Below are 20,594 nucleotides of genomic sequence, written 5' to 3' on the forward strand. Positions count from 1 at the left end.
TAAACTTATACATATATTTTTACATGTATTGAAAAATACAAATACACGCACAGACATAATTTTAATTTAATTTTGATTAAATTTTAATGTGTGGAGATGGGTGGTAAGGTGTGCTCACTAGTTTCAAATATATAGATAAATATATTATACACACACATACACACACACACACACACACACACACAACACACACATATATATGTATATACATATACATACATACATACATACATGTATATATATATATATACATACATACATACATGTATATATATATATATATATATATATATATATATATACATATATACATATATACATATATACATATATATATATATATGTATATATATACACATTTATATACATACATATATATATATATATACATATTCCCAAAAACCCACGAATTTCACGAACTGATTTAGGGGGTGAACACTCTAGAATATCTTTGACCTTGGCGGGGTCTACAGAGATGCCATCTTTGGAGACGATGAACCCAAGATACTCAATTTGATGAGTAAAGAAAGTACACCTTCTTGGCATAGAGTTTGTGTTTGCATAGCAATTGCAAAACTCTACCCACATGCTCCTCATGCTCTTCCATTGATTTGGACTAGATTAAGATGTCATAAAAAAAACAAGCATAAATTCATCCAAGTAAGGACGGAATATATCTTGCATTAGGCGGTTGAAGGCTCCAAGAGCATTTGTTAACCTGAATGACATTACAGTAAACTCATAGAGTGGCCATAATGGGTATTGAAGGCTGTCTTGGGTATATCTACTTCCTTGACTCTAATCTGATAGTAACCAGACCTCAAATCTATTTTTGAGAAGACTTTGGCTCCATGAAGCCTGTCAAGAAGTTCGTCGATGCGAGAGATAGGATACTTATTCTTGGCAGTGACTTGATTTAGCCCTCGATAATCTATGCAGAGGCGGAGAGTTCTGTCCTTCTTTTTTTGGAAAAGAACAGGTGCCCCCCAAGAAGAGCTACTGGGGTGTATGAATACTTGCTCAATGAGTTGGGAAAGTTGCTCTTTAAATTCAATGGCTTCAGGAAGGGACATTTTATAGGGCATTTTTGAGATAGGTTGAGCTCCAAGGATCACCTCGATTTCATGATCGACTTCTCGAGGAGGCGGTAGCCCTGTAAGCTTGTCAGGGAAGATGTAAGAGAATTCTTGGAGCCAAGAGGGTTCTGTCTCCTTACTAGGTCAATGGCTTTGTTGAGCTTGACTAAGAAAACTTGCTGACCCTTACTAGGTCAATGGCTTTGTTGAGCTTGACTAAGAAAACTTGCTGACCCTATGCTCCCTTGAGAAGATGTTTTGCCTTGACTACCCTAGATTTAGGTTTTCCTGTTATCCCCTGAACGGATATTACTTGGCCATGCTTATTTTCAAAAGTGATAATCCCTTGGCTACAGTGAATGCTAGCTTTGTTTGTAATTAACCAATCCATCCCAAGGATTCCATCATAAATTCCTAATGGCAAGACTCTAAAGTGGCCATGAGTTTGCTCATTACCCAGCTCAAAATCAAGGTTTCCTACAGAGTGGCGAGATACTACTTCTTTCCCACTGGCTAGTCTACAGCCATTCTTCTAGCTATTTTTTGACCCAATTTTAATTTTTGCAAACACCTAGGAGAAAGAAATGAATGGGTACTGCCACAATCAATCAAAAGCTGGAATGGCTTACCGTGATGAGTGGTTGGGGTTTGGATTACACCAAATTGTTTATTCGAACCTTAGTGTTCTACTACCACATGGACGGTGGTGCGCTCTTCTTCAGCCATTTCCAAGGTCGGTTCTTCACTTATAATACAGGCGGTCCTATAGCAACTGCTCCTCCGCGGCCTCTGCCACACGTCCACCACCTTTTGCACCTTGGTGGATAGGGGTTCCACGGCCTTGATTTCCTCTGTCACATCGTGGGGAAATGATGTTGCCACCTTGGGGAAATGATGTTGCCATCTTGGTAAAGTTGGCCCTAAAGTGTCCTGGCTCATTGCATTCAAAACACAAATGGCCTTCTCTGGAAGAAGCAACATATGAGCGGGGGACAAAAGAGTTGCTTTGCCGCCCTTTGTTGTAGTAGGGAAAATTTTGTTGGGGTTTCTTGTAGGGTTGATCTTTAGGATTTTCCTCAGGGTAAGATCTCTTTTGAGGCTTAGGTTTATGAGTCCTCATTTCTTTCACAAGGGGCTTTGCTCGTATGAGAGCATCCTGTAATGTGCTTGGCCTCATTGCTTCAAGGCAGGAATCTAAGGGTTCATTTAACCCTTGGGCAGAAACGAGCCACTTGCTGGGAAGTAGTCATAGCTGGGGCATACTTCCGAAGAGTGATAAATTTGGAATAGTAGTCCTCAAGAGTTAAGTTGTACTGCCTAAGACTAAAAAACTGGTTCATCTTTATGGATTCATGGGATGGGGGAAGATATCTTTCCTTCACGGCCTGCTTGATGTCTTCCCACGTTTGAGAATGCTCGGTGACTCCCTTGTCACGGCACCATTGTTTCCACCAGAGATTAGTATCTCCGATGAGGCAAAATCGTGCAAGCATAGACTGATTTGCTACTCCAGTACCGGCAGCAGAGAAATAATCATCCATCGCTTCAATCTAGACTTCAACATCCTTCTCAATCTTTGAACCTTCTCCTTTAAAGGAGGGAGGTTGGATTTGCTTGAGCAGGAGCTTCTTCTCCTAGGGATATCAGTGTACAGCGCATTGGGAAGTGGAGGCTGATCGTCCTAGCCATCATTATTAAAACAATTTTAAGATTACAAGATTCATACTTGCACAACGCTTATTTTGGAGAGTAAAACATTGAAATCATTTTATTTCCAAATATTTACAAGGACGAGTTTTATTTACAAAGATCTGAGACTAATATAATTAGTCTTATTTACCATCAAGGGAAATTCCTAAGGTTGACTATGACATAAGGGTAGAGCGGTCCACATAGGTGAAGTATGGGGGTTGCACTATAGTTTGTAAGACTCGAAAAATTGACGGCAAGGGTGGTAGACTCTGGATTGGGGTAGGTCGTCCCAACACAGCTACTGTGTCAGTAGGTAAGATTTGCATCACTTGGTCATACACCCAGCGATCCTGAGGTATGCAAATCCCATCTATAGTCACAGAGGTGTCAGCCCTGGGAGTATCGACGACGGATGAACCAAAATAAACGGATCATCTTCAACTTTTCAATCCAATGAATTGTGGTAAGGTTCCCAATTCGATCCACTCGGATAAAGAAATATGTTGGCCCATGACTCGAGAAATCTCTACCCTATCCTCTTTCGATACGAGAGAAATGGGGGAGGGACATCTTCTCTAGTATCTGCACCATGGTGTCACGGAACTCGAAATTTGAGGAGTGACTAGCAGTCTCAAAGATGCATTGGAAAACTAGAAACTTCAAGTTAGGCATCTTCCTCTTCCTACAATCATTCAAACATCAATTTAACTTGTTTTTAGTAGGATGTTTTTATTAATTAGCATTATGTTAGGTAAAACATACATTGCAAAACAGTCCTTAAATGGCAAGTCCTAGGAGAGCTAAGATCTGCTCTAATACCAATTGTAAGGTTCCCCCCTTCCAAAATAGGGGAAACACTTAAGATAGTCCACTAAGTCTTAACCTGGAGAAAATTTCCTATTCATCGCCGACACCTTGACCATGCAAAGATTTAAGGATACGATTCATAGTAGGTAAGACCTAGTCCTATCCCGCAGGGGGAGCGTGATCTTCTAAAAATCAAATCACCCATAGGGTAATTGATCATAAATTGGGCAACTACTAGTCTTGATTTCTAGAGACAACGCTTTTTTCCTCATCCATGCAAGGCACAGCCGCTAGCCTAGTCTTCTAGAATAGAATTGCTCGAGAACCTATTTATCTAGTGTAGGGCTTTCACTTAATCTGTTGGAAAGCTACCCGACTAATCAGGCCCACCCGTCCGTAGGATGGTGCCATCGGGGCATTCCATCCTCCCACTTTCCACCCTACTCATGCGTCAATTTTGTTTTCTAATTAATTCTACCACACTATTTGACATAAATAAACATGTTCCTCAATTAAGGCCCTTTTCACAAGGTTTGTTAAAATAACCTTTTTCTACAGTACAATAATGCCAAAGACAAGAATTATAAAAAAAGTTTATACATGAATCAATTCCATACAAGCCAAACCGGCTCTCTTATTCTTTTTCTTTATACTATTCTTTTTCTTTATACTGCCGATGATCTAGAATTCGGCTTTCTAGCCTCTACATATTGAAGTGATTTTTAAGGTAAGGTGGTTCCTCAAAAGGTACTAAGGCATGTTCCTATCATACCTTGCTTTCAACACGTGTTTCAAAGGAAGTCTATTATTGCAAAGCTCATGACATGTCATACGCACAATTGCTTCATTGATGGAATGATGAGATTCTCCATAGATTCATCAGCATGGAAATACATCGAAGAGAATCGAAATTGAAGGAGGAGCCACACCACTTATGGCTTGGATTGGGGATCCATGGATTCAAATCTCCCTCCATAGAAGTCCATAAAGAAGGGTCATGTGATGCTAGCTCTTCTAGTACCCGGAAAGCACAAGGTCAAGAACATGGATGTGTATCATGATCCTTTGATCTAGGAGCTTGAGATACTATGGCATGGCATATTCAAGTACATGATGTGTCATGCTCACTTTCACAATAATGTACTAGAGAGGTAAAGGAAATTTTAATGTGTAGAGTGCTTCGATATGCTTTTTATTGACTTTGATATATCAAATATCAATTGTATAATTTAAATATATTATATTTGTCTCTCATAAACAATTAGGGCTTAAAACTTCCAGCCACCATAGTGCTTGCCCAATTTGTGGAGCCTCACTTGTTACATCATGGTCGGATCATCTCAAGAAGATAGTGTATGAAAACCATTAGTGATTTCTTCCATATGATCATGTGAGAAGTTTATTAGAGCTAAAAAGGGAGTTTCCTTACATCCTCTAATAGTAGGTGATTGGGAAGTGGTGTGGAGAGGATCAACCCAAACACCACAACAAGGAATGACAAAGTATTCAATCTTCTTCGTCTTCCATATTGGACAAAGCTAATAATAAATTATCTTCTAGATCTAGTGCGTATAAAGAAAAATGTTGCATCCAACCTTTGGGACCACTTAATCGGCAAGAGAAATTCTCTTTTGGTTCGAGAGGACTTGAGATTGATTGATCTTTTCCCAACCACTTGGCCAAGCGTTCAAGAGAACGAAAAGGTGGTTTTACTTGTTGGGGCACCTAGGATCTTGACAAAGAAGGAGCATAAGAGAGTGGGGGATCAAATCACATCATTTTGTACACCGTGTCATGCATTCTTTAAAAGGGGAACTCATAAAAACAAAGAAGAAAAGGAGAAACATAATTATATGGACTAAAATCACATGATTGACACAAGATGTTATAGGTATAATCTTTACAGGTATGTCTAGTTTTTATATATATTTTATGATTATTTAATTATGATAACGCAATGTATTGATTACAATGTTTTGTTATATATAGTTTATTCTTCCCATATGCATAAGTGGATGTGAAGATCAAAAAGCGCACGAGGCCATATACAAAATGAGGGCAGTGGTGGTGAGGTATGCACAAGCAAAATTCAAACATGGTTTCTTTTGTTGTTATGCTAGTTTGGAGGATTGGTTGTGCTAGTTAAATTATGTCATCTCCATCTTAGGTACATAAGTTGAAGGAGATACATCCATCCCCACTATTGATGCCACTTGAGTAATGGAAGTGGAGGTAGTGTGTATGATTGAGGAGAACTTCCCAAGATCTATACTCACTAATCAACTACATCTTATGATACACTTAGTAGATGACTTGTCCATGTGCAAGTTGTGCATGCTTGATGGTTCATGAAGACTTTGAAAGATTTTGTTAAGAAAAGAGAAAGGATGGAAGGAAGCATGGCAAAGGGGTGGTTAGTGTAAGAAGCATGTGTTCATATTTCAGAGTATCTCTCTCGAGTGGATCCCATGATGCCACAATTATGGAGGAATAAGGATGATGAGTGGATGGTGCCACATGTAACACAAGGCAAAGGAAGAAAAAGGGAAATGGATAGAATAATGATGAACAAGGTGATTATGATTTTTATTCTCAATAGTGAAGTTATGAGTGAAGAGGTGGGTGTGGCAAGGTATGAAGAGGTAACAAAGATTAGAAATCAAGAGAGAAGAGAATTAGTTGATCCTGTATGAACTTAATTTCTTTGAAGATTTAAATATGAGTATGTTTCAGCACTAAATGTGTACACTTTTTCATTATTTAATGTAGGAGGAGAATGAAAGTGGTTAGGATAAAGGTGAAGGTGGTGGTTGCTAGGAGGATACATATAATGATGAGGAGAAGGATGATTATATTTGAAGATATTCTTCGTAATCTTACGAAGATTATCTTAGTTTTCTTATTTTTTTCTCACACTATTTTGAAACAACATTTGACCTTGTATATGCTTCCTTTATTTGCAAGATGAACATTGTTTTTTTGGGGCTTATGTATAAGTGATCTGTTAAACTTGATGTAGATGATTCTCATTATATGTTTATATTTTTTAATGAAGCTTGTTTATGTAAATGTATTTTAAGTTTTTTATAATATACTAAAAATGTTATATTTTTCACATGTGTTATTTAAAAAAAACATTTAAGAGGGGAGACAAAATGGGAGAGAGAGACGCGGATCTGTTTCTCTCCCATTATGTCCCCTCCATTTTTATTTTAGCATGGCCATGAAGATTATAGCATGACCACGTACACATCTACATATGTTCCCCTATTTGCATGCGTAGACATGCAAGAGAAATTTTAAACTCCAAATTTCCTTTGTTGCAGTGTGGTTGTAAATGTGACTATACATGTATGCTCTCCTAGTGATACAATTCCTAGTAGGAGGCTAGCTAGCAATTTCTTTATAGCAATGCTATGTTTCACGCTAAAAAGGCTATGTTGGAGGGGTGGGTGGTCATACCACATTGGAAGGCTGTTTCGAGTGGAGATACATGATAATTGTTTATAAACATATACCTCTATTAATCCCCTTTCCCATCAAGGTTAAGTTGCTTCCCCTTTTTCTCTTGCTTACATTGTGTCAATAGAGGTCCATGAGAAAGAATAAAATAATAATTTCTAATGATATTTGTTTTAAATGAGTTTAATATGGTAATGATGATGGATTCAATGCAAATAGATATTGAAACACACACAATTAAGGAAACAAAATGTAATGATGAAAGTCTTAATGGAATGTGCATGTTAACTAGACTCAATGGAATGTGTATGTTAACTGGATATTAAAACAGATACAATTGAAGAAATAAAATTTAATAATGGAAGACTCTATGGAACGTGCATGCACTACAAGAGGATGATGGTATAGCTGCATCATGTAGTCGTGGAACATAGTGAGAGAGTCATTGCATGCAATAGAATTTTTTTCCAATATGCAGCTATATACGTAACTACTATTATGGCTATATATATATATGTGGCTATAGCCGCATATTTAATTAACTTTACTATGTGTACTTGTTTTTTAGGTTTAGGGTTTTTGATTCTTGCTCATTCGGCTTTGTTTGCCAAGAAGGTAAGCCCTCTTTTTCTCTTAATCCTTTATGCAAGCTCTATGTATACTTATTTTCTCTCTCTTTTCCTTAGTGTATTCTCTATGTACATATGCATATAAGAGCGTTAATAGAGTAAGCAATTTTCTCTCTCTAATATGCCTATGTATTCTCTATGTACATACGCATATAAGAGAGTCAATAGAGTAAGCAATTTGAATGTGTAAAGACTCTATGCATGCAAATTAGAGCATTCATAACTTTAATATGCATGTATAGAGCCTATGTATGCTTTATGCATGCTCTATGTAAGCTCTAATATGCAAGCATAGAGGCTTTATGCATGCAAATTAGTGTATACATAACTTTAATATGTATGTATACATCTTATTTATGTTCTATGCATGCTCTATATATGCTTCTATACATGCAAATTAGAGCAATATGAATACTATCTAATATGAATGCATAGAGCCATATGCATTAAGCTTATAATTATGCTCTTACATTAAGCTTCATTCATATAGTGTATGCACAAAGCTTTTGGTTTGATTAAGCTTATGCATAAAGCTTTTGGTAAAATGGTTTATGCATAAACTTTATACAAAAAGCTAGTACATAAGCTTAATGCATAAAGCTTTATGCATCAGGTTATGCATATCCGTTTACCAACATATATATTTTCTTCAACTTGTGGATTGATGTTCTTGACACGTAAGCTTAACTTCACACAACACAAACTCTACTTCTTTTCTTCAAGGTAAGAGTACTTGTATTTTATAATCCCTTTATTTACTAATTTATGGTGCACCCCTGGTTGGGTTCTTGGGGATATTTATTCTCATCATATATTAGATTCATTTTTATAAAGCATAAGGCTCATGTATTATGGCTTTATGCATAAACCTTAAGCATAAGGCTTTATGAATTAATCTTGTGCATAAAACCATATGCATTAAGCTTTATGTACATGTGACCTATACTTATGCTTATGCATAAAACTTTTGCATTAAGATTTATGTAAAAGCTTATGCATAAAGTTAAGCATAAGCTAAAGCTAGATAGTACATAAGGATTTTTCATAAATCTTTATGCATAAGGCTTTCGCATAAATGTTTAAGCACGCTGCATTAAGCATAGCTTTATGCATGTCCCTCATAATTATGATGTGACTTATACTTATACTTATGAATAAGCCATTGTATTAATATTTATGTATAACTTAGGCTTAATGCAATGGCCTATGCATTAAGCTTTATATCCATAAGCTTAATGCATTAGGCTTTTGCATAAGACTTTTTCATAAATATTAAAGCTTAAGCTTTATGCTTAAAGCTTAATTCATACGACTTATGCATTAAGATTATGGATAAATCTTAATGTGTATGGCTTATGCATAAGGCTTTTGCATTTATATATATGTGCTTTATTAACATATAGATTTGCTTAAACTTATAGATTATCTTTGCAACATAATCTCAACTTCACAACGCAAACTCAACTTCTCTTCTTCTCAAGGTAAGAGTACTTGTCTTTCATAATTCCTTTCTTTACTTATTTTACGATGCACCCCCAGGTGCTTGGGAGAATTTTTTTCATTGTACATAAAGCATAAGGCTCATGCATTATAGCTTTATGATTATGCTTATGCATTATGTTTTTATGCATAAGGCTCATGTAAAAACCTTATAAATTAAGCTTAATACATATGCATAAAGCTTAATGCATATGGCTTATACATTAAGCTTAATTCATAAGCCATATGCATAAAGCTTTAATGCATATGGCATAATTCATAAGGTTTATGAATAAGGCTTATGCATTAAGCTTTATGCATAAGTCTTATGCATTAAGCCTTATGCATTAAGCCTTATGCAAAAGCTTTATGCATTAAGGATGTAAAATCTGATGTTTTTATGCAGAAGGCTTATTTATAAAGCTTATGCATTAAGTATTATGCATCAATGATTTATGAAAAATCTTATGTTTTTATGCATAAGGCTTATGCATTAAGCTTAAGCTTTAGCTTTCTACAGAAGCCATATGCATAAATCCTAATGCATTAGTCATTAACTCATAGGAGGGACCACATAGAATAATCACGAACCTTGGAAAAAAAGATTATTTTTTCAACTTGTCAAAGAAAAGAGATATCTTGAACTTTTTAGAAAACTAAAGTATGCCTGGATCAAAGAGCTTGAAAATATCCTATTGAAGGAGATTATAGTAGCTAAAATTGATTGAACAGACAAATACATAAAGATTTGCAAGTACGTATAAATTTCAAAGAGATTTATCTTTGTTATGGTAGGGGAATACCCCTTTGTTTACAAAGCAATTGCCAAAAATGGCTAAGGCATGCATGACTAAGCTTGCTTTCAATTTTCTTTATCTTAAGTATCAAACCACATTATCTATATCACATCTATTTCTAATATGTCTAGGTAACTACATGCCTCAAGATTTGCACTTAACCTTAGCAATATCTAACCCACACACCTCAAGATATTCACTTAAACTTAACAATACCCCCTCCTCCCCTCCCCCCCCCTCTCTTGTGCCCCAAAAAGCGAAAGATTCAAGGATTAAAAATGGTCAATTTCTTGCATTGCCAACTAGTTTGCTAGGGGTTTACAAAATTACTTCGCCTATCAATACCAAAGCCATCATCATTACACTTCAGCATAAAAAACAAAATATTACTAATTTACAAAAGCTTTAAAGGCTATCAGATTTCTTGAAAAACTAAATGATTTGATGGATCTTTTGTTGCCAATGTAGTTTGTAATAAATATGGAGGACATATCAAATTCATAAACTCGACCCTCCAATGAGCAAAACTTGCACATGCAAGCGCTGAGGAAGATGACCCTTGTAAAGTCTCCCATTAATGCACATAGATGAAAGACATGTGCAACATTTAATCAGTATAAGATATTTCCTGAGACCATTTGCCGATACAAGTGGTGGAATAGCTTACACCCCTCATGATGATAGAATCCTTATTTGAAGATGGACTTGTTAAACGACAAGTAGAGAGGAAGAATAGGTTTAGATCCTGAGAGAACTTGTCAAAAGACAATTAGATTGGGTAGATTAGGATTAGAGCTTGACAAAACTCACAAGCCAAAAAATAAATAAAATTTCTTGAACTTCTTTATGTGGCCCACCACGCTTCTACTAAAGCTCTAATGAAGCCTCAAACCAAAACAAACTTTTGGAAGATAGTGTGGGAAATCCCCAAATAAATGTTGAAGAAGCTAAAAGAGACCCGTGTGTGACTAGCCTTAACACAAGGTTATATTTGAAAGAAAAACTTTGGGCTTGTAAACTTTAAAAAACTAAGGTTATAAGAGATTTGGGAAAATCAAACATTTCAAACTCTTTACAACTGAAGGCTATTGATTTTGGGTTCTCCTACAAAGTTTTGGAAATTGGCTACTCATGCGTCTTCAAGGTTTCTTTGTTGCTGTGTTGTTTTTGCTATTGTTCAAAAATGTAGCTAGATGCTACTAAGTATGCCACAGATACCACGGGAAGAGGATAAACAAAATCTTGTAATTACCAGTCTAATCAAGAGATAAAACAACCATAATTAGAAATAATTTGTTCTAATTATGTTGATTGAGAGGTTAATAAAAACAACCATAATTAGAAATAATTTGTTCTAATTATGTTAATTGAGAGGTTAATAAAAACAAAGCTAAACATAATTCATCACGTAGGCTAAATCTTTCTCTGATACCAACTATTGGAAAACTAAGGAATTATGCTCAGATAAAAGCACTTGATTATAGTGACTAAATTGGATTAAAAAGACTAATATATAATTGGAGTTTTGCAAAGTACATACAAGGAGGGTTCATGTAAAGACATGTAGGGAGCTTGCTCAACGTCTTAAAAATCCGCCTCATCTTGAGAGAAAAAGAAAAAATGCTTCCTCAAAAAACTAAATAGTAATTGGATGAAACTATGAAGAAAATGTGTGCTCAATATTGCATTTTTTTCTTCAATCCATGGTGAGAAGGATTCATCTGAGGTTCACTAAAAAAAATCGTGAACATTGTGCCATAAAAGTCCCAAAGATATTGATCTTCCTTCTAGTGGAAGAATACCCCTTTTATTACAAAGCCCCTAGCTTTTCAATTGCCTTGAGTATAAAACACACTATTTATATCAAAGCTATTTTTAGTAGCCTTTATCCAAAGCTCAAGCCTTGCACCTTAGAGGACCTTCGCATGAGCTCAAGGTTGAGTGGAATATTGTGTGCGAAATTTGAGAAACATCATTCACACAATATTCCTCCCATAGTTTGTCGTGATTTGTAGAAACCATTTTTCACTTTCTTAACTTTGCCACAAACAATGTAGTTTAGAGGGTTTGATACAGTTTGCCAAGCACTTGTCCAGAGCACGAGAGGAGAGAGGTGTGAGGCTGCTCTACCACATAGGATATTGTATGGTGTGTGAGTGTTGACCAAAAGAGTGGAAAAGAGCGTGCCACATGGATGCACACATGCAAAGTGAGATGAGGGCTATCTATATTAGAAGCCTCATTATATGGTTCATTGGGGATATGCAATACAGCTATTGTTGAGTGTGCAATCTCTCTCTCTCTCTCTCTCTCTCTCTCTCTCTCTCTCTCTCTCTCTCTCTCTCTCTCTCTCGCTCATGGAGTTTCTTGTGTGGTTTAATCTACCTTAATCTTTATGCTTAATATATGTTTAGCCACCATGATCAATCCCATGTTAGGATTGTTAACAGTTCTGTATTTTTATTTTTGCAGGTGGTGGCCTACCACTTCAAGTTAAGCCGGTTGGTGTGTTGCAGTGTGCGAATGAAGAGGGGTGGTCATTCCTCAAATTCCACTGAGGCAACATCAACTAGGAATACTCCCTGTGCGAAGGCCCTCTTAACTTATTTTAATAAATAAATAATATTATACCTTACTAACCGTAAGGTTTTTTTTATCCTAAGATCAAACCTTACTAACAATAACAAATGTTATCTAAGTTTCCCTCCATTAATTAATTGAATAACTTTTTTCACTCGTTGTCTGCCCCTATTGGTAAGATTGGACAAAAAGAATTTGAATGCATACCTTAGTCTTGTAAATTTGTAATGAGGCGATTGAGAATAACCCTTACCACTAAGTAAACTAGCTTATTTTAGTGATGCCTTAAAAACGGTTTTTTATTGATTTTAATAAATATTGTGGACACTCTTGAATAAATTTTGAATAAAACACTACAACTTATACTATCCAACCTTTAAAAAATTTAATGGAACAGATGAAAAAACTGTACTACAAATAACTAAATTATTTAGAGACTCTCTCGGGCAAATTATTTTTTTCTACTAATATACTGTATTTTGTTAGCTATTTAGCACCAGCGGGGCACGTTAGTTTGAGAAGCTCGACGGGCGAGGATGGAATCGCGTTGGGCGAGGTTCCGCTTCTGCATGTAGGAGATGGTGGGCTTAGAGTAGACGGAAGAGGTGGAGTAAGAGCGCTGGATAGAGCGGGTAGACGAAGCAGAGCCGCCACTGAGAGAGCCGGCGGGCGAGTCAGGGCCCATGTCCTCGTCAACGTCCATGTTGTCGAGAAGCGAGCGGCGTTGGCGGGGCGGAGTGGTAGCCGCCGACGATGTGCGAGAGCCGCGTGCAGAGCGGGAGCGTCCGCGTGCATAGTACGTGTCAATCCAGCCGTGAGTGCCGCCATCATGCGAAATCTCCTTCATGCTAACCGACCTACCCAAGGGGCCAGGCGTCTGGCGGCTTCTTGGCGGCGGCGACGACTCCGCCGAGCGACCGACATCTACCTTTTCTCTCATTAGGTCCAACCCGTGCCCGTCCGCCGGAAGGCTCCACCTTTCCCTCCGCCCCTTCCGCCCAACGGGTCCCGTCCCCTCTGCCCTTACTTCTGACGGCGCCTCCGGACTCCGGCTTACTATAATGACAGGTTTGACATCGGCCTCAGTCACGAACAGCTCCGTTTGGACGGAAACGCTATCCGTCTCCTGGTTCGTCTTATAAGTTGCCTTGTCGGCATTTCTTTTCAATCCCTCGTTCTGCTTCAAGGCGGCGACGGTGTTCTTTTTAGCAATCCGCTTCTTGTTAGCGTCAGGTTTTCTGGCATTTGGATGCGCCTTGTTCTTAGGGGTTCTAATCTCCAGTGTGTCGTGGTTTGATTCTGGCTCATCGCTGACAGTTTCCACGGCTATGGATTTGGCGGTTGCCTTGTTCTCAGCTGGTTTTTTTGGCTGAACGGCGATGGTTTGTGGCGTTTCCGCTTTTATCACGTCACGAGATGGTGGCTTTACAGTAGCAGCTTGCTCATTATGATGGTTAACCTGGGTGGCTTGTCGTATTGGCGAGCTGGTAACAGAACTGCTCCTGGGGGTGAAGGATTTCTGCTTGTAGAGAGCATCCCCCTGCGATGAAGGTCTCCGAGGGCTGAGCTGCTTTTTTGATGGTGGCGACGGGCCTTGGAAAACCTCGTCTCTGCTCATTTTCCACAAGGGCGCCACCCACTCTTTGACAGCTTGAATGCAGGTGGCCCATTGTTTGGTCTTGTGCGAGAACAAGCTGCCGCCCATGGCGTCGCTGGCGAGTGCATACGGGTCCTCGTGGAGCCTGGGTGGCTTGGTTACGATAAAGGAGAAGCTGCCGAACTCGTCGAAGCCTGCCGAGCCGGGCATCCAGATGTCCTCGCCCGTCTGAAACCTCAGGTAGGTGCTCAAGCTCTCGGATCCGACCAAGCCCGCTATCCGGCCTTCCAAGATTGCTACGTCCTCCGGCTCCCTAACCTGACAGCCCATGATGAAGATGGTGTGGCCTTTACGCAGGGCCCTCCGGCGAAGTTTCGTAGTGTCCAACGCCAGCGAATCCATCTCCGGGGCCACTATCTCGCAGGAAACAACCGTCAAGTCCAGATCGACGTCCGTTTGAAAGAATCTGTCGTTGTTGCCGCCGGAACGTCAAGCCAACCCTAGGGAATCGTTATCAGCAACAGAGTAAAAAATCTAACGAGATTAGCTGATAAGGTTTATTGGAGCATTGCCTTACATTTCCGGCACAAACTTGCGCTTCACGTACGTTAGCGAGGCTACGTCACGGCAGAAGGTGATCTCTGCGTCCTTGATGCATCCGGCGGACGGAATCGTGCTGTGCGTGGTGAGGATGAGCGTCGGGTGGATGAGGACGCCGATGCCACGTACCAGGCCGCCGCCGTCGTCGCCCAGAATGCCAGTGATGGAGACGACGGAGGCATGCTGCGCGGTGATGGATGCCTTGACAGTCGACGGATGCGGTGGACGAGCAGGGGGCGCTCCGCAGAACCAATTACTCATATCGAGAAAGGCATTACCATATAGTCCATGTGTTAAGGGGCGGCTTCTCTACTTCGGAGTTCAAGAAGCCCCGCTACCTAGCGTTGCTGCATCTCGCAAAGGTGGGTGACGGTTGACACACACTCGAGAAAAGCCCTAGTTGTGTGAAGAGTCGCATGGTGGCAACCCTTCGGTCTAAGCGAGCCTCATGTTTTTTTACGTGAATGCCCCTCACTCATTCTAATAGGTGAATGTTCGTCACTCATTCTAATCAATGAGCATGGCGCCTCTTATCTCTCCATATAAAACAACCCTCCTACAGGTGTTTCAAACACAAAATGAGAGAGACACATGAAAATGAGAGAGACGGACGGAGATGGGAGAAAAGGATTGAGGAAGAGGAGCGAGATGCATGTGCCTAGGGGGTTGCACACATGGAGCGCCTGGAAATGGGAGGCGAAGGGGATACTGAAGAGGTAGTGATGTGGGAGGATGCTATGGAGACAGGTAGATGGTGTGTCCAAAGTCTCAAACTTAGAGGGAGTTGGGAGAGTCAAGGATTAAGGAGGAGAAAGAGCAAGATGCATTTGCCTTGAGGGTTGCGCACGTGGAGGCCCTTGAAGGGGCATGTGAGAGGACTTCCGAGGTAGTTGTTAAAATCTCTAATATGGGATTGATCATGGTGATAGACATAAGATTAAGGTGGATTATACCACACAAGAAACTCCATGACTAGAGAGAGAGAGAGAGAGAGAGATTGCACACTCAACAATAGCTCTATTTCATTCACAATAAACCATACAATGATATAGGCCTTCTAGCCTTATCCCACTTTACACATCATCATCCATGTGGCACTCCCTTTTCCACTCTTTTCACACACCATATAATATCACATGTGGCATTTTTCTCTTACCACAATATCTTGCACCCCCCCTAGGAAGCTTTCCCACACATGCATAAATCGAGCTTACATATTTCAACATCCCCTCTTAAGCGAGGTGTTCCACATTCACCCATTACCCATAATACCAATGTAGCATTGCCAAATCCAATGCGTCTCTCAACACTCCCCCTCAATGCAAAATTAGAGTGTTACCCAACGAACATGTGTGTGCATGTCTACCATCTTAGACACCGAGTACATTTTGAGCCGACTCACTCATAGCGGAACCACTGAGTCTAATTTGAACATAGAAGTTTGGGTGGAAACCAACCCACGCTCGTGCCCCTTGCACGTGCATCGCTCATGCACACAGCACAAAAACCATTTTGAGGTTCTCAGTGAGCTCAGGTAGGGCAACCCTCATACCAATGGGTGAAATTTTACAAAGCCATTTTGACTGAAATCGGCAGGGGATCCATGTGTGTGTAAACATCCTCTTCCTTTGGACAATTCGGGGTTAATAACATATGAACAAGGCCTTTGATGCTTAACATATAGGATGTGTGTGAATGTACCCTTATGATGGCTAAGGATTAAAATGAATATTTTAAAAGGAAAGAGAAAAAAATGAATATCCTCATGTCTTTCGAATCTCTGCATTGGCATCTACATTACTGTAAATTGAATCCGTCGCTCTGCACTAAATGCATTGAATGTGTTGTTGTGCGGCACCAAGCTGTTTCTGTAACTCGTCCAAAACTCTAGCTATACAGGCTTTGTCTTCTCCACGTTGCCTGGCACCTGCAGTTTGCACCCGCCATAGCTAGCTTCTTCTCTTGTTGTTGAAGCTTATCCTCTCATTCTTCCTTAATGATGACCTCTTGCCATCTCGTTGCTTCTCTCTAAAGCTCTTTGTGTGTTGCTTCCATCTCAATCACTACAGCAGCAGCAGCTCTCAATGCTGCACTCTGCTTCGATGCTGCAAATGAAAAACTTAGAGAAAGTGGTCACCCAGCCCACTCTTTAGCTACAGTGATATGTTTGGTATTGCTGCCTCTTTGAAATCAACTATGTCTTGCTCCTATAATGGCCCAGGTCTTCACACGCTTTGAGCTCTTGGAGCCTTCTTCTCTCCATCTAACAGCTGTGCACAAGATGTGTCCGTCTCTATTTTTATTCTCTGGTTGGAGCTCCTTAGCTCCATTTACCTAGCTTACTGCATCGTGCTACAACTCCTATTGATGAAGGGAGCTATTGCGAATGGAGTTACAGCTCTACTAGGTTCCCCCTTGATGGTGTTGTCGATTTGAGCTTCTATTTGTTGAGGTTGGCCGACTTTCTTCGTCTCAAACTTTACTGTTCCCTCTCCTTCAAGCACAAGACACAAAGACTGCTATTAGTGCCTTCTTGCTCTCTTTATCCATAGGCTCCCATTGGAGCTTTTTTCTTCACTTCAATGTAGTGACTTCCACCTCTTGCAAGTTGTTTGGTGTTAGCTTCTTGCCATTGAAGACGCTTCATCTCCAATCCTTCTCATAGAGCATTCCACTAATGCTCACAATCAAAACAAGCAAGGCTTCACAAGTTACCTTCTCTTCTTGGCAACTCCTATGATGCAAATCCTCCTTTGCATCCTTCTTCAGCAGCTCCTTTGATGGTGACAACTTCATCTTCATTTATGAATTCTCTTCAAGACTTCACTTTGCATGCATCTTCTTCAAGGATGTATAAGGTTCATCCTCAGCCTAAAAGATGTATAAGCTCTTCTCTCAGTCCCCTGTAATCATCCCCTAATTCAACGTGCAAGAAAACATTATTTTCCCTTGTTTTTGGCCTAGAGAGAGAAAATATTCTAGAGAGATATAATTCAATTTTGAGATATTTTTAGATAAAAAGTTTTTCCTTATATTTAAGATGAATTCCCCTAAAACAAAAGCTCAAAGAGAATTTTCCAATGTGCAATGAAATTAATTGAATATGTGTATTAGAGACCTTAGCCTAAGGGTCCACATTTTCAAAAAAAATTTATTAAGGTATAAAGAGTGTTCTAAAGGGCCAATAAGATTAATTCAAGTGTTTCAATAAGAAAAATGCAAAGAATAAAAGAAAATCTCCCAAAAATGAGTAAATTCTTTACATAAGATGAAGAGTTGACTAAGTACTGGATTTATTAGTAAAAAATTGAGGTTTATTAGTAAAAAAATTAAAATTTTGACACCTCAGTAAGGAGGGAGGGGACTCATGAAGGAGATGCCTATTTCACATCATTACTTCATATTTTTAAATCAAAAAAATGAGATATTTTTATCTCTCCTCTCTTCTCTTTCAACCTGGATCAAAAAGTGAACCAAACTAGTCCAAAACTTGTCCAAAATGGATCAAACAGAAGCTGGAAGCCTCTAGATCCTAGCTGGACTTGGTTGGTGGCCTCCCTCACCTTTCAATAGACCCTCGTTTCTTTGTGTTTTCATCTTTATGTATTTACATGCCAGTATTATCTTCAAATTAGTGTAATTTTATTATCTCTCTATTTTGCCTCTTCTTTAGGAAGCTTTGGAGCTTCATTAATCTCCATCCTCTCTTGGAGATTAACCTCTACATCTTGGTGGCCAAGTTTTCTCTTGTGGGCTTCACTTCTTCTTAAAGAATCAAGCCAAAAACCAAGGGTAAGCCTAAATCAATGGTGTTTTTCTATCTTTTTCAATGGTAATCTTCTTCCCAACCTCTCTAATGCTTGGGAAGCATTTTAATCAATGGTTTTTTCTTAAAACCAAGCTTTTAGGGATTCATAATGTTTAAATGGTTTAATGCTAATCTTTTATGCTTAAATATAATATTTTTGATTAGTAAATCTCTCTTTTAGAAAGATAAATCACCTTTATGGATTAATCCTTCTTGGAAGGATGGATCTTAGTATTAATCTTATTTTCTTAACCAAAACTCTAGGCTTGACAAGCTAGAGATAGAGATTAAGCATTTTTATGATTTTTATTCTAATTAAAATTCATTCAAGCTTGTTTTATGATTAGAAAATTCATAATTATTCATTTTTAAGTTGAAAGAGAGTTTATGCTAACATTTTTGTAATTATTTTTATATGGGAATGATAAAGGAATATTTTTAAAATAAATAAGAGGTTTAAATGTAATTATGCTTGGGTATGCATAATGAATTTTTAGATTAAAAGAGGAAATCCCACCATATTTTAGATGATTAGGAGTAAATATTAAAAGTAGAAATTTTTAGTATTCTCAAAAAATGCAGCGAAGCTATGGAAAAAAAATTTTAAAAATGAATAGATAAGGCCCTTGACTACGTTAGAAGATTTTCCTGGAGGAATCGCCTATGCTTTCTGGGCGAGGAAAGTTTTTTTGGGTTCGGTCTTGGAAGAACCGCCGGATTAGTCTCTTGTCTAGAGGACATTCGTGGGCAAGTCCCCGAGTGGGAAGCTTTGCCCTGCGTACAAGGTTGCTACTTCCACTTCCAGCACTCCTGAGTTCGATGTGCAGAGGGGGTAGGGGTCTCACAAGATGCTTCTTACATTTTGGTTTTTCTCAAGAAATCAAGGTGCAAATCAATGTGAAAACTCCAAAGGCTTCCACCAAACATTGTCCATCTTCCATGAGAAAAACCATGAGCATCACTCTTTCCAATGTGCTCAATTATGGACTTCTTCTAATCCCATAACCGCTTGTCCCTTCTTAGACAAGCATTGCACCTCTTACACTCTTTGCCCAAATGCAAAGAACCATGGGATCTTCTCATCCCATAAATCAAAAACCCTTCTTTAAAATTTCATGAGGCAAAACTCACAAAACCAACCTTCTTGAGACACCTTTGTCTCCTTGGCAGCTTCTTTGTTGTTGACACTGAAGACTCCATAGCCTTCATACTTGTTGCTGAAATCTTCATTTTTAGCTTCACATGATCTCTCCAATTACCAACATAATCTCTCTCTAAATGTAATACTAATGACAATGAGTGTGCTAAATTTTTTCATAAAATGAAAATAATGCTTAATCAAATAACCTTATAAAAAAGAAAACTATACATAGATATGCACAATGACCAAGAGCCCATCCTAACTCTAATACCATATTAAAATCCCTAATATGGGATTCATCATGGTGATTGACGAGATTAAGCATAAGATTAAGGTGGATTATACCACACAAGAAACTCCGTGACTAGAGAGAGAGAGAGAGAGAGAGAGAGAGAGAGAGAGAGAGAGAGAGATTGCACACTCAACAATAGCTCTATTTCATTCACAATAAACTATGCAATGATATAGGCCTTCTAGCCTTATCGCACTTTACACATTATCATCCATGTGGCACTCCCTTTTCCACTCTTCTGGTCAACACTCACATACCATATAATATCAATGTAGCATTCTTATCTTACCACAATATCTTGCACCCCTAGGGTGCTTTCCCACACACACATAAATTGAGCTTACGTATTTCAACAGTGGTGATGTGAGGGGGCTGTCGAGGAGGTTGTGACGTTGGAGGATGCTAGGGAGATAAGTAGATGGTGTGTCTAAAGGTTTAAGCTTAATATATATACCTTAATATAATTAATCAAGGCAATAGCATTGGTTTAATTAATGTGCACATCATAATATTTTCATTATGCACACACCATAGTATTATAATCAATAAGGACAAAAAGGGCCATGCAAGGTTGGCATTTGATGTTTAACCATGCTTTCAATTTGACAAATTTGAATAGGTACTTAGTCGTGAT

At 38.8% G+C, this 20,594-nt stretch overlaps 1 protein-coding gene across 1 annotated transcript; it reads right to left on the minus strand.

Moving 5' to 3' along the window:
• Positions 1 to 12,967: 12,967 nt before the first annotated feature.
• Positions 12,968 to 15,063, minus strand: LOC147612889 (uncharacterized). The gene is made up of 2 exons (XM_086782002.1): positions 14,697 to 15,063; positions 12,968 to 14,585 (listed from the first exon to the last, which is right to left on the minus strand). The coding sequence occupies exons 1-2, from the start codon at positions 14,978 to 14,980 to the stop codon at positions 13,013 to 13,015; spliced, it is 1,857 nt and encodes a 618-aa protein (XP_086638128.1). The 5' UTR covers positions 14,981 to 15,063; the 3' UTR covers positions 12,968 to 13,012.
• Positions 15,064 to 20,594: the final 5,531 nt, after the last annotated feature.

This window comes from Cibotium barometz, chromosome 44, assembly GCF_041138505.1.
Source record: "Cibotium barometz isolate CiBa-2024 chromosome 44, ASM4113850v1, whole genome shotgun sequence".
Lineage (NCBI taxonomy): Eukaryota > Viridiplantae > Streptophyta > Polypodiopsida > Cyatheales > Cibotiaceae > Cibotium > Cibotium barometz.

What these genes read in the sequence shown, in the direction of transcription:
- LOC147612889 (XM_086782002.1), bottom strand. Translation starts at nt 14,980, where the DNA reads ATGAGTAATTGGTTCTGCGGAGCGCCCCCTGCTCGTCCACCGCATCCG. An exon ending in CGCAAGTTTGTGCCGGAAAT is followed by an intron (nt 14,586 to 14,696) that starts GTAAGGCAATGC and finishes CAACAACGACAG; the next exon opens with ATTCTTTCAAACGGACGTCG.